The 12115-nt window shown below is 42.3% G+C and overlaps 1 protein-coding gene across 2 annotated transcripts in view; it reads left to right on the top strand.

Moving 5' to 3' along the window:
- Window positions 1–1807: 1807 nt before the first annotated feature.
- The window catches only part of BTAF1 (B-TFIID TATA-box binding protein associated factor 1), a 54949-nt gene continuing 44641 nt past the window's right edge, over window positions 1808–12115 (top strand). For both annotated transcript variants that reach the window (XM_032950323.2, XM_032950322.2), the window contains exons 1-2: window positions 1808–2208; window positions 4761–4884. In XM_032950323.2, coding sequence (XP_032806214.2) covers window positions 2195–2208; window positions 4761–4884 — 138 coding nt within the window. In that variant the 5' untranslated portion in view covers window positions 1808–2194. The remainder of the gene's footprint in view (window positions 2209–4760; window positions 4885–12115) is intronic.

The following is a 12115-nucleotide window of genomic DNA, read 5'->3' as shown; positions in this document are numbered from 1 at the left end:
CTGGCCACAGTCAACTTTAATGACGAGTGATATCTTAAACATTTCTGTTTCCCCTTCACCAACGCACACAGACCAGCGTGGTGAAGTATGCTCGAAGAACCTCGCACAACCGACATGGCCCGCTCCCTTCAACAAGTGCTGTGCATTATTCATGATGCTGCAGTGTTGTGATGCACATCACTACTGTCAATCCACTGCACATCCCCCACGCCGTGCAGGTCGTGGGAGTTATGTGACCATACTTCACCTCGGCGGTCAATGTGGATTTGTGAAGAAACGCAGAATGCAATGGAATGTTTCTGCAGTGCCCATTCAAGCGCTATCCAGGCTCAATCCTGCTTAGAACTGATGACATCAGGTGCATTTCATATGTGATCAGGTCATAGGCGCGCAATGTTTATTATTCTAATAGCTTTGTGGGCTTTACCTGGTAAGATAAAAAAGAGAGTTGTTTTATTTGTACATATATTACGTGATTTCTTTTATATTTCCTATACTTTGCACTCCTGTCGTGTATTTCGTATTGTTTGTTGTTGTAAAGTTCTGACCCAACCCTACTGGACATCTGAAGAGCTTTATAGCTCATCGGATTCCTCCATTATAAAAGGTGCATATACAACTGCATTTCTTGTATAGTTCTTTGCCAAATGTTCTCCTCGTGTAATGCAATTGTGCATCGTCCACTGACTCATTTGCATAGTCGTCTTATTACAGACCACTTCAGACCTGGTCCACCCCGTGCCCCTTATAAATTTCCACGTTCATCCTACAAAGTCCCATCACACTGGAGAAACACAGACAGACTTTTTGGTCATGTTGCCCGTATAGAAACGTCAGTACGCCGTATGGAACTGTTTAACACGTAGGCTTTCGCGATCAGTATTATTCACAATAAAGTTGTTTTGGGTTAGATCGCGTAAAGTACAAATGTGTCGTAACACTCCACCACCCGACACAACGAATTAGTAATCGATTTGTCACGTAAACAAAACGCCAACGAGTTACTACTTCAAGCCCCGCCGGTGTGTTGGAGAGTCAATCCACAACAGAGGTGGCCAGCTCTATCTATGCCTTTGAGCACCATAACCAACATCGTCTCCCCGAGGCACAGCCGCTCTGACGGCTCCTCAATTCGTCACTCAGCGGCAGCGGCTCCGACGGTAACAGCGTGCGGCGTGGCCCGGGGCCACAACTACTGCACCGTGCAGCGTCGTTTCGTCCTTAAAAAAAATGAAAACACAAGCCTACGGTCGCACGCACGTGTTTCTCGTGGCAATCCGACAGCGCGCGCGCGATGTAAGATAATTAAATAATTTTGACTTAAAGCTTTCGTGACTGCAGGGATTCATATTCTTGGTTCTTTCGGTAAAGCCACGTAGAAGGGAAACAATAAAATAATAAGAATATTAAACAATATAATTATCACGACGTTTCGACTGCAACACTGCTTGTGTTACAGACCACTTGGAATTTTATTGTTTTATATATTTTTTTATTTTATTGTTTCCCTTCTACGTGACTTTACCGAAAGAACCAAGAATATAATTAAATAAGTTTGTTTCACCGCAACTATACGACTTGTATTATTCATACAGCTTCATAAAACACCGTATATTCACATGGTCATTTTTTGGTGTGAAAATGCAAGCGATTAAATAATAAAATTACACATTCGTAGTGGGGGGGGCGAGTGAGTGGAGGGGGGTAGAAAGAGAATTACCCAAACCCGCCCCCTCACCCAACAACACCGCCGCTGATTGGCGGAGCCGCGCGGGCCACGACCCAATGATAAGCGGTCGTGCTGTCCTGGTTGAACTTAAAATCAAGATGGCTCCACGTATAAATACACGCTGGGGGCTCCGCTCTGTCGGTCGCGATCCGCGTCTCCTCCGGCCGCAGAGGGCCTCGCGCTACCCCGGTCGTGTCCCCCGAGGCCGCGGGAAGCAGGGCAGTGTCCCATGCAAAGCGCAGCGGCCCCGTCAGCAGAGGAGCGCGCGGTCGAGCGGCGCCGTGGGGTCGCCGGGCACTGTCAGGAGGCGCCGGGTCTCGCCGCCCACTAGGCCGCGGCCTCCTTAATTTATTATTTTAATAGTTACCCCGTGATTTGTACATCTTCATGTAAACGTCGCGCTTATTTTAGTACAGCCGCGGCGTTTAGTGTTCAAGTTGCGGCTCCCCGTGTGCGTGGACAACGATGGCCGTTTCCAGGTAAAGTGTAGTTACTCCTATACCACTATCCCCTTCCTCCCCCTCGCACCGCAGTGCCACTCTTTACCTGACCATGCCCTTCCCCTAGGTACACCTAGACCGAGTGCCCACCGCTCTGTGGTGCCGGTGGTGGTGCCTGTCAACGTTAGAAAGTGACAAAGGCGGCCGGGCGTCTTGCGTTGGCCCCCTGCCAGCGGCCTCAACACGTGCAGCCTCGTCGGCCTTAATAGGCGCTCTCTGATGGTGCTGTTTTTGGATAAACTCTGGTGGTGTCCTTGCGTTGTGGTTGGCCATATGAAACATTACTTTCATAGTTTAAAGCGGTACAAGCGCCTTGACAGATAACAGTGTTGTCATGCGACCAGGCTTTGGTGTCTGGGTGAAAACAGCCTATTGATTTCACGAGCACTTATTTCCTGTTCGTCGCAGCGAGACAGGAGGTCGCCTTCATTATTTCCCATAGTTCAGCCTGATGTCTTCATAGGGTATGGGCAGTGCACGTTGTGACATTTCTGCATCTTGTTAAAATAAGATTTTGAAAAAAAGTTTCGTGAGGGATTAAGGAACCACAGTACAGTATGCCGTATACGAATCCAGTTTAACCGTCCTCGTAAGGTTAAATGAGAGCATGTGGGAGGCTAACGCAGCCGTTATTGGTGTCGTGACGCAAATGATGCAGTCCGTCTGAAGGGGGTTTTAATTAGAAGAAAGCACCACAGTAAAGGTGTGGCATTTAAAGAGTGGGTAGTTGTCGCGCGTCTGCTGATTGCTGCTTTTAAACCGTAGCCCAGAAGACCATCACGACTAATCTGTAAGCCAATTGCCATGTACCGATTGCGGAGTTGAATGCTAATACAGTACAGTATATCGCACTTGTGCACACGGTTTACATGGTTGTGCAATGTAATGTTTGTGATGATTTTGGACCACGTTAATGTCGGGTCATTTGTACGTTTATCTTCTGCGAGTGTTTTACCGTGCTTTGAATAAGAAGGGTGTATGAGATGCTAAAGGTGTTGGACTGTTAGGTTTAATCCCGTCATCCTCGAGGGGCTGTGATCCTATTCGCGAAGTCTTGCAGTGCAGATGTGCCATTGACGTCTTGCCTGGGCAGCGGTCTGCCCGGAGCCTAGTGAATAATGCATGCACAAAAGGAAAGTGTGGCAATTGTGCGCTTCAATAATGATTTACTGTATAACAATTAACTTGGCACTGCACATCTGGATATATCCATAAACACTAATGTAGTGTTACTTTTTACCGAAATAACCAAAGAGTAATTCCTACAGTCACGAAAGCGCCAAATTAACTAATGTAGTGATTTATTTTAGTCAACGTACAACATTGTAAAATCTATAACCAACGAAACATACTTTTTCCGTTCGATGTATTAAAATTACTTAAATATTGTCTTCCCAATTCTTTAAGCACTCAAGCATGATCATGCTTTCATAATGCCAGAGTAGTGTTATTTGGTACTATATATCTGTGTCCATAATACCGGTATTTTGGGTTACAACACGTAAATATATAAATGTGTCGTTAAATATTCACCACCCGACACAACCAATTGGAAGGTTTGTCATGGATGATATTGGTCGCGAAAGCCTACGTGTTAAAATAACTATGTAATATGTACATGAAACCCATAACTCACGGGAATACATTTTGCTGTGAATCTTCCAAAGGAACCATATATGCAACGTAATGATCCTAAGATTTTTCCAATAAGGTTCGAGACGCGCACCAACTGCTTGATACAATGCCACTTGTTCTTCCGTTGCCTCGGAGTGCTGCTGCCATTAGTTGATGCCCAATTTTGTCAGTTTTAGCAGCGTGCATCATTGCACTGCAGTCAACGAAGTTGCATTTAAATCTAACCATTACGTTATTATTTTCATGAAGGTAATTTAGACATGTATGTACTCAATGGTAAAGTTGGAACAATAAACAGTTGATATGCAGATAACTTCTAAATTCTTATCAGTAACCAAACCATTTCAACTTGTATGGCCAGAACCCATATTCTATTTAATGTTGCAGATATATAGTGAATGAAATAGCCAACGTATGGAATGCAATATAATTTGTATTTGTATAGCACCTAATAAGTCTTAAGCTCAGCAGAAGTAAATAACAGCAGTAGTTTACAGTAATGTTTGTGTAGCAGAAAATGTTTGTCAAATACATTGCCCATTGTTTTTTTTAATTAAACTTAAGCTGCTTAATTGCTGTTGATTTTGGATTCAAACTTGGGTATTTTGTATTTGAGGGCATGGGTAACACCAATATACTCTACCAAACGGACATTTATTTTCGAGTTGGATATATTTTCACATTTACCACTGAAAAATTGGCACCCTTTGTGTTACACATTGCAATGAAAGCAGGTTATTTGCATTTACAATTGATCTGTGTCACATTGTATCCAACGTGATATAAATTATTTTTGACTTTTCCTAATCTCATCTGTTTCATGCTGTGTGTGCAGGTGTGTGTGTGTTTAATGGGTAATATCTGGAGGGAATTTGACTTTTTTTTGTGTTTGTTAGGTTGGACCGGCTGTTCATTCTGTTGGATACAGGCACCACGCCAGTGACCAGGAAAGCAGCTGCACAGCAGTTAGGGGAAGTTCAAAGGCTTCACCCACATGAACTTCACAACCTTCTAGCAAAGGTATCTTTACACCTTTTGACTTGATCTTGTTTTTAATCTAAATGTGCACATAGTCTGTCTTGTTTTTTCACCAATTATAATATCTGTTTGTAATTGGCATAAAGATGGTGCAGGTTTAGTGCACCAACATGGGAATTGGCAGCCTCATCCACTCATTCTCAATTTAATTGGGTCAACGTTTGTAATATGAAACCATATTTTTAACAACATCATGAAATGACGTGTTTTGAAAGCACAATCAACAGATTAATGTGATTCCTACCTAGAAAACTTCTTAAGGGAATGTGCACATTGATGCAAAAAAAATGTTTCCCGCAAGATCTTGATCAGTGTCATAAACCAATGTGTTTCTAAAAAAATGTTTTGGTCCTCAAAAGGTTTATTCAAGTGTTCCATGTATCGCATTAGCAAAGTATTGAGGAAATGTAATGTTAAAGGTGACTTGTTTTCGAGACTTTCACTCCTAAGGCTTGGTTGCATTTTAAAACCAACTAAATGGAGTGCACACTGGTTTAAAAAAAAAGTAATGTGGTTTACCACTGGTGACTATCAACAAGAAACAGGTATACAGTGAAACCCTTTTTTTAGTTTTTCCTTACAACGGCACATTGAGCATGGTTTCCGTAAGTCTACTTGGATTAAAATGTGAGAAGGGGCGAGTCGGCCTAGACACACACCCTTGGTTAGCTCAGATAGGTATGCCCCATTGCCATGGTGAAACCGGATTTGCTGACACGTTAATGTACAATGTCAGTTTAGAGGTACTCCTTATCTGTAATTCCATTCCACATAGTTTAAATGTTGGATTTGTGGCTGTGGTCTGGTCATATTTTTGGCCCTGTTTTGGAAACAACAAGCACACGTGCGTTCTCGGCCAGGTTAATACATTTTTTGGTCAGTGCTGCATGAAGGCCTCTGCACATCACAGCAATAGTAGGGATTATATGACCATACTTTACTATCTTGTTTCGTTTGATGGTTTGTGATTGGGGAAAGTATAGGACTGGTTGAAATATATTTTTCCACTTATGTTAGCTGTCTCTAGGAGTGAAAATTTGGGTCGGCCAAAGTCATTGCGGAGTGCGCGTACCACTGCGCCACTGTTCGACTAGGTTGGGTTGAAGAACCTGTAATCAAAATGCATGGTCAATGGTTTGTGCAGTGTGTAGTGTTTATAATGACGAATAAACTTCTTATGAGGCACACTCTGTGTTAGGGACTGTGTAAGAGAATAATTACAATAAACAAAGGGGTATACGGTCCCCTCACCCGATACCCTAAGAAGGTACAGCCTCCGGACTTAGCGGGACCTGCACACAGGTCTCTTGCTAACCTAAGGAGGTACAGCTTCCTGTCTTGGCGGGACTTACTCTCGAGTCTACCGCTATCCGAGAATCCTCCGGCTTGGACCTAGGGGAGGCTATCTGACCTACCGCTGGCTCGGTGGGTCATGACCATTGGATACGCCGAGCCTTAGCCCTCAGAAGGGCTGGGAGGCTGGGTCCAGAGTCCTGTCTATCTTCAGCCCGGGCTTCGGTCTGCGTGCTCACCCTTCTTATACCCGTTTGTGGCCAGGTCTAACCAATCCCACATTCACACGTGGAACTGTCTGATTGGTTCTTACCAAACTGTGGCTACAATCCACTTCACCTCGTCTGACCCCAACCGTTATTCACACACAGGTAACGCTGCACTGCCCCTTTGATACCTAGTGGCATTGCAGGTTACCGAACAGTGAGTAGTTAGCACCTCCACAAGTGTGTACAGCCAATACCAGGGGCTGGGCACCCTGCAGCTCCGAAGCCGCATGCGGCTCTTGAAATATATTTATTATGTATCAATTCGAAAAACATTGCTGCTCTTTTTATTTTGGTTGCTGACCCCTGCCCATGGCTGTCGGGTTCTCCGCGGGAGACGGGGTCGGAAATCTGTGGCGTTATTTATTAAGGACCGTCTCATATTCACATGCATTGTGGTTCTTGAGATATTGAGTTTTTTTTTAACCAAATTCGACAGAAATGGCTCCTCTTGGTATTTTTGTTGCCGACCCCCAGCCTACACCATCATAGGGTCTTGTAATCCAGGCTTTAGTGAAGCTGGGCTATTTCTAGAGAGCAGAACATGATCGAAGTAGTATGGATTGTAAACTGCATGTTTTCTACTCGAGTCTACATTGTTTTACTTCATTTTGCAGGACACATCCAGTAATTGTCTACGGACACTTACCTCCATACCACCTTGTAGAAAGTCGTACTATATTCTACCATTAATGGGACAATTGTTTGTACTCTCATTGGGTTTTATAGGGTTTATACACCATTAAAGGCTCATACCATATCACTTTAAATGGAATAAGATTATATCGTATTTTATTTTGCCCATGTGTCACGGGCTATGCTCTTGACCCACATTTAGCGACTCATGAGTTGTAATTCTGTTAGCCATCATCACCCAAGGGGTAAATAAATAGAAGAATCAAAGACCACTTCATTTAACTTGTAGGAATCACTTGCAAAGGACCATCAGTAGTAATGAGCAATGCATTCACTGAGGCTATTGATTCTACTTGCTTGTCGACATGTCCTAAATATATACAGTATCATTACAGTGCAATAGAAGTACCAGTGCAGCCATAGCCTAAGCTGATGAGTGCTTTGCTCTGTTGCAGTAATACTGCTTGCTTTGACATTAATGAATGGATCATTGCTGAGCTGGCCTAATTAAACTGACATGCTGCTATGGCTGTCATGTGGTTTGCACTTTGTTTATATGCTGTCATTCTATACCGTGTTCATAGATTTAATAAATAACATCTCACTTGGAATATGCATACTGTATTTGGGTTCCGTGTTGCTCGTATAAGAATATGGAAGTGCCTTTTACTTCCCAATAATATTCACTATCATAGAATGTAGTCTGCATGTTCCTCTATTCAGTGGTGCATGCTTATAATAGTTCACTGTGGAGTCAAGGATTGGTGCATTCCATAGATGTTTGTAAGGTTACCACAACATTACTGTGCAGCAAGTTGGTTGTGAAATGGTCCATGTGGAACTTTTCTCCAGGTAATGATTATTTCTCACATGCACAGAGTCATTCATCAAATTTTTAAAACGTCCAAATGCAGGACCAGCCAGCATAAGTATTGAGGCTCAGTGGCTCATGCATAGTAGTAATACTCTAACTTTATGTAGCGGTTGCTTTTTGCCAATCCTAAATTCTGTGTTTATCTCTAAAAAGGAAACCCTTATCCATGTCGACACCTGTGGATGAATGCAAATAACAAGAGGAATTTGCCATGTCTTCTGGTTGATTTTTTTAAACCTGTGAAATGCTCGTGGATAATGGGAGGTTTGTGTGTTTCTGGGAAACCACTGTCAGATGACTTGCAGCCACGGATTAAGGGAGCAATTTACCATTCGACTGTTTATGAATACCCACTGATAAAAAAGATAAGATCGATGTAGATTTTGGTTGTTGTTGTTTCACTACTCACTACTGTGAGGCATGATATTAAGGCAGATTCACCTGACCTATTTCTCATTAACTCTACATGGCCGTGGATAACCACTGGTCACAGGAGAAATCGACTTGTGGATGATCATGGTTTTATGTAGATTGATTTGTGCTACTGGTAACAGTGGTCATGGATAATAGGAGTAAGCAGCTAAGGCGTTCTACTGTTTGATTTTTTATTGTTAATACCAGATCTGTTTAAAAAAATTATTTATCCCTTGTGTTGCCAGCGTTGTGTATTTTTGTGAAAGCTGCTTGGGTCCAAGATCCACGCTTTCCTGTTTTCTTGTAAATGTGCAACCCCACCCACATTCAGATGTGTACAGATTTGCCTTGGTGGCAGATGATGGAGTGTTAATTCAGATCACTTTGATTGAATATCCCGTTAAGTTTTCTTACACAAATCTAGAAAACACCATTGCTATCCATTTCCCTTTTATATGCAAAAAAAGTCCAGAGAGGCATGTAGATATCATTTTGAATGAAGTGATTTAAAAGAAGTGAAACTTTATTTTGTAAATGATCCGAAGGTCAACTCTTGTCTTTAGCGCATTGGGTATTTTACATAATTCGTTTTTATTCCGAATGACATTTTTGTCCAGACGTGTTTCAAATTGCTCTTGGTGCCCTTCCTGCATCTCTACCTCATATCATCTATGCCTTATGTGCATCCATAGATATACGTGGAGGTTATGGATTTGGTGCTGGTGTGTATTCCTCATCTTAGAAAGTAATCTGTTGTTAAATCTCGAAATATTATACCTTAATGTCACGTGCTGACATTTTCACATGCGTTTCTGAGCTATCTCGTGCCGTTTGGTGTCTTTATGGCAGTGGGTTTTTTAAAGCACATACACCCACCAATTCCTATAATATAATACTTCATAACATCTTTGCACTTCTATGATTATTACTCAGAATTAGGCTACAAGATTAGTCTATGATTTAAAAGTGTGATTTTGTAAACTTTTCTTTTTGCTTTCACAGCTTCCACTATGCAAGAATCTGGGTGTTTTTAGAATTAGGTCACTTTTAATTGCCTATATGCCGATTGTTTTACTTTATCTTGGCCACATGAAGTTAATGGGTTTCCTCTATAGTTTTAATTGGTCAATTGCTGTGGTCATAAGACAAAATTTAGTGCTCTACTCCAAAATATACGTTTGAAATTATGGAACATTCATTTTAAGTATGGCCTGCAAATCGGATTTAAGTGACGTTCATCAGTATTGTCATGTTTCTTTGGTACGATTTTTATTTTATTTATAGAAAATCATCTGAATGATCGTAATGACCCAGTTTGTGCACAATGTAGCAAGCATTTTTTTTCCAACTGCAAAAATATAAACGGGTTTTTGGTATAAAATGTTTACTTTGTATTGGCTCCGTTATTCTGAAATGAGAACACTCAGTTGCTGCCATCCACCAAGTGTGCACCAGTGCTCGTAGGCAGATTTATAACCAAGTGTGACCCGTATCCACGAGCACAGGACATTCACAGAAACCGCAGTGTGACACATTATGGGTTCGCCGATAAAAACAATCAAGTGCCCTATAATTACTGAAACAAAATATTTCCCCATTGCACAGTAAACTATCAATGTGTTCTCTGAGTGCAATATACAATATGTATACTGCTTTGCTGAAAGCATTTGATAACCCTTTCATTTTTCTGAATGTAAATCCTCACGTAGTTTTCTAGGCCCTCCAGCAGGTCGTGTAACCTTTCCCATCATTGACAAAAGACATCGATTTACTCAGTTATTTAGATATTCTGAAAAGTTATATATATTTTTTTATTGACCACATTTCATCTTTGTAAGATCTTAAGCATGAGGTTTTTGTTATATTTACACGATGCTTTCACATAAATCCTCTTCACCCTTCCTTTGACAGTTGTAATTGGGAGCATAGCCTTGTTGGGAACAGTTCTACTTCAATAATTAACTCGTTATCTTCTCAAACGACTCGACACACACGTACACAACACTGCCTCAAAATACAATGAAGAAACGGCCCATGTGTTGTGGGGACGGGCCATTGCCTTAGATGTCGCCGATGTGTGTGTGTGTATATATTTTTGAGGCTATGTCAATGAGTGAGTTTTCTGTTTGTGCTTTTGCACCACTGCCAATACAGCATCGGCAGATTTTTTTTAATAGATATTTTCTCAGTGCAAAAGCAGCTTGTGCATACTTCAACATCAGGTATGATTTGTGTCATGTTGACTGAATGTTGAAATGTAATGACTTCTGTAAGCCTTTACGTGACAAAGTGTTGCAGAAATTGTTTGAAATTGTACCATGTGTAGCGCTAACTGTTGTACAGCAGCTGCAACTGCAGATAGACACTTAGCGCACACGCCGTTGAGCATATACATGGGTGTGCCGGCAGGGCGGAGGAACTTGGGCAAGGGTCACGGTAGACCTCGTGGGGAGGCCCCTGGAACCCTCTGGTGGGTTCGAGAAGGGAGGCATGGCCTGGGCGGAGCCAAGCCGTGCCAAGGGGAATATAAGCAGCGGAGAGCAGAGCTCCGGGCAGCCGGTTCTGGGAGTGGACTTGTCTCGTCGCTGCCACCTTCGCCCGATCATTGCGCGGCCGGACAGTAGTTGGCTGTCTCGGTCGACGCCGTCGGTGCAACGCGGACAGGGTCGTACGGCAGCGTGGTCGTGGGAGAGAGAGGGGGCCGGAGATGGTGGCGTGAACGCGAGAGATAATAAGAGAGAAGAACGGTGCCCCCTGCGACTACCTCGTCTCCGACTGAGTGTGTGTGTGCTGAGGGCCGCCCGCACACACACACAAACCTCGGAGAAGGAAGAAGAGACCTATCATACTACATGTGTATGATCACGGGAGATATATAGTAAAGACTAAAAGTTTCTGGTGAAGACACCTTTCTGTTCTGCATTGATATCCTCGTCGCTGTTTAACTGCACTGCACTGTTTTAAACGCATGCTTTTGATGCCAATTTAAGTAAGAGACTGAGATTTTGCCCCTAGTTGGATTTGAGTGGTGTCTGCAAGAGTTTACTTGGTACCATCTGCAAGGGAGATTAGACCTGCTCTGTGTAGTGTAAATCTGTTGGAGAGTGGCAGGCATTGTTTAATCTTACAAGCACATGGGACAAAAAAAACATGCCATTCCCCACACATGCATGTGTTTGCAGTGAAATTGATAATTCGGGCTCAAATGGGGACTTTGTTTCCAGGCATATGGCATACTTCCTTGCATTTGTGACGTTGGCAGAATGAATGAAGGGATGTGCACGATGGATGATTTTCACTTATTGGGAGGTGGTCAAATGTAACATGCCACGATCCAAGTGAGTTGTGTATAGTCATCTCATTTAAAGTGTTGACAGGCACCTGAAGTCGTGGTGTGGTTTTATAATTTGGATATAGATGTTTAAGTTATATATATATGGGATCCTTATACCAGAAAGGGTAAAGCATTTTTGCATTGTGCTCATTATTATGCCATAAGAAATAAGATGCACACGAATTAGCATTTTTTTTCCTTTATTTAATCCAATGATACAACTGTGTCAAAAGTCTCACGGAAACCAGAATTAATGTTTTTCATGTCTGGCCATGTTTTGGAGATATACTTTTAATGTGGATAGGAAAATGGAGTATGCTGTAACAGTCTTATGCATAAGTAATAACAGTACTTGTATATTCTCACAGATAAGCCAAACTACTTTCTATTTTATAC

The sequence above is a fragment of the Petromyzon marinus genome, chromosome 9 (assembly GCF_048934315.1).
Source record: "Petromyzon marinus isolate PM22_M1 ecotype Great Lakes invasive population chromosome 9, UKy_Petmar_22M1.pri1.0, whole genome shotgun sequence".
NCBI lineage: Eukaryota > Metazoa > Chordata > Hyperoartia > Petromyzontiformes > Petromyzontidae > Petromyzon > Petromyzon marinus.
The sequence above is the reverse complement of the archived record's forward strand: the minus strand, read 5'-3'. Positions and strand labels throughout refer to the sequence as shown.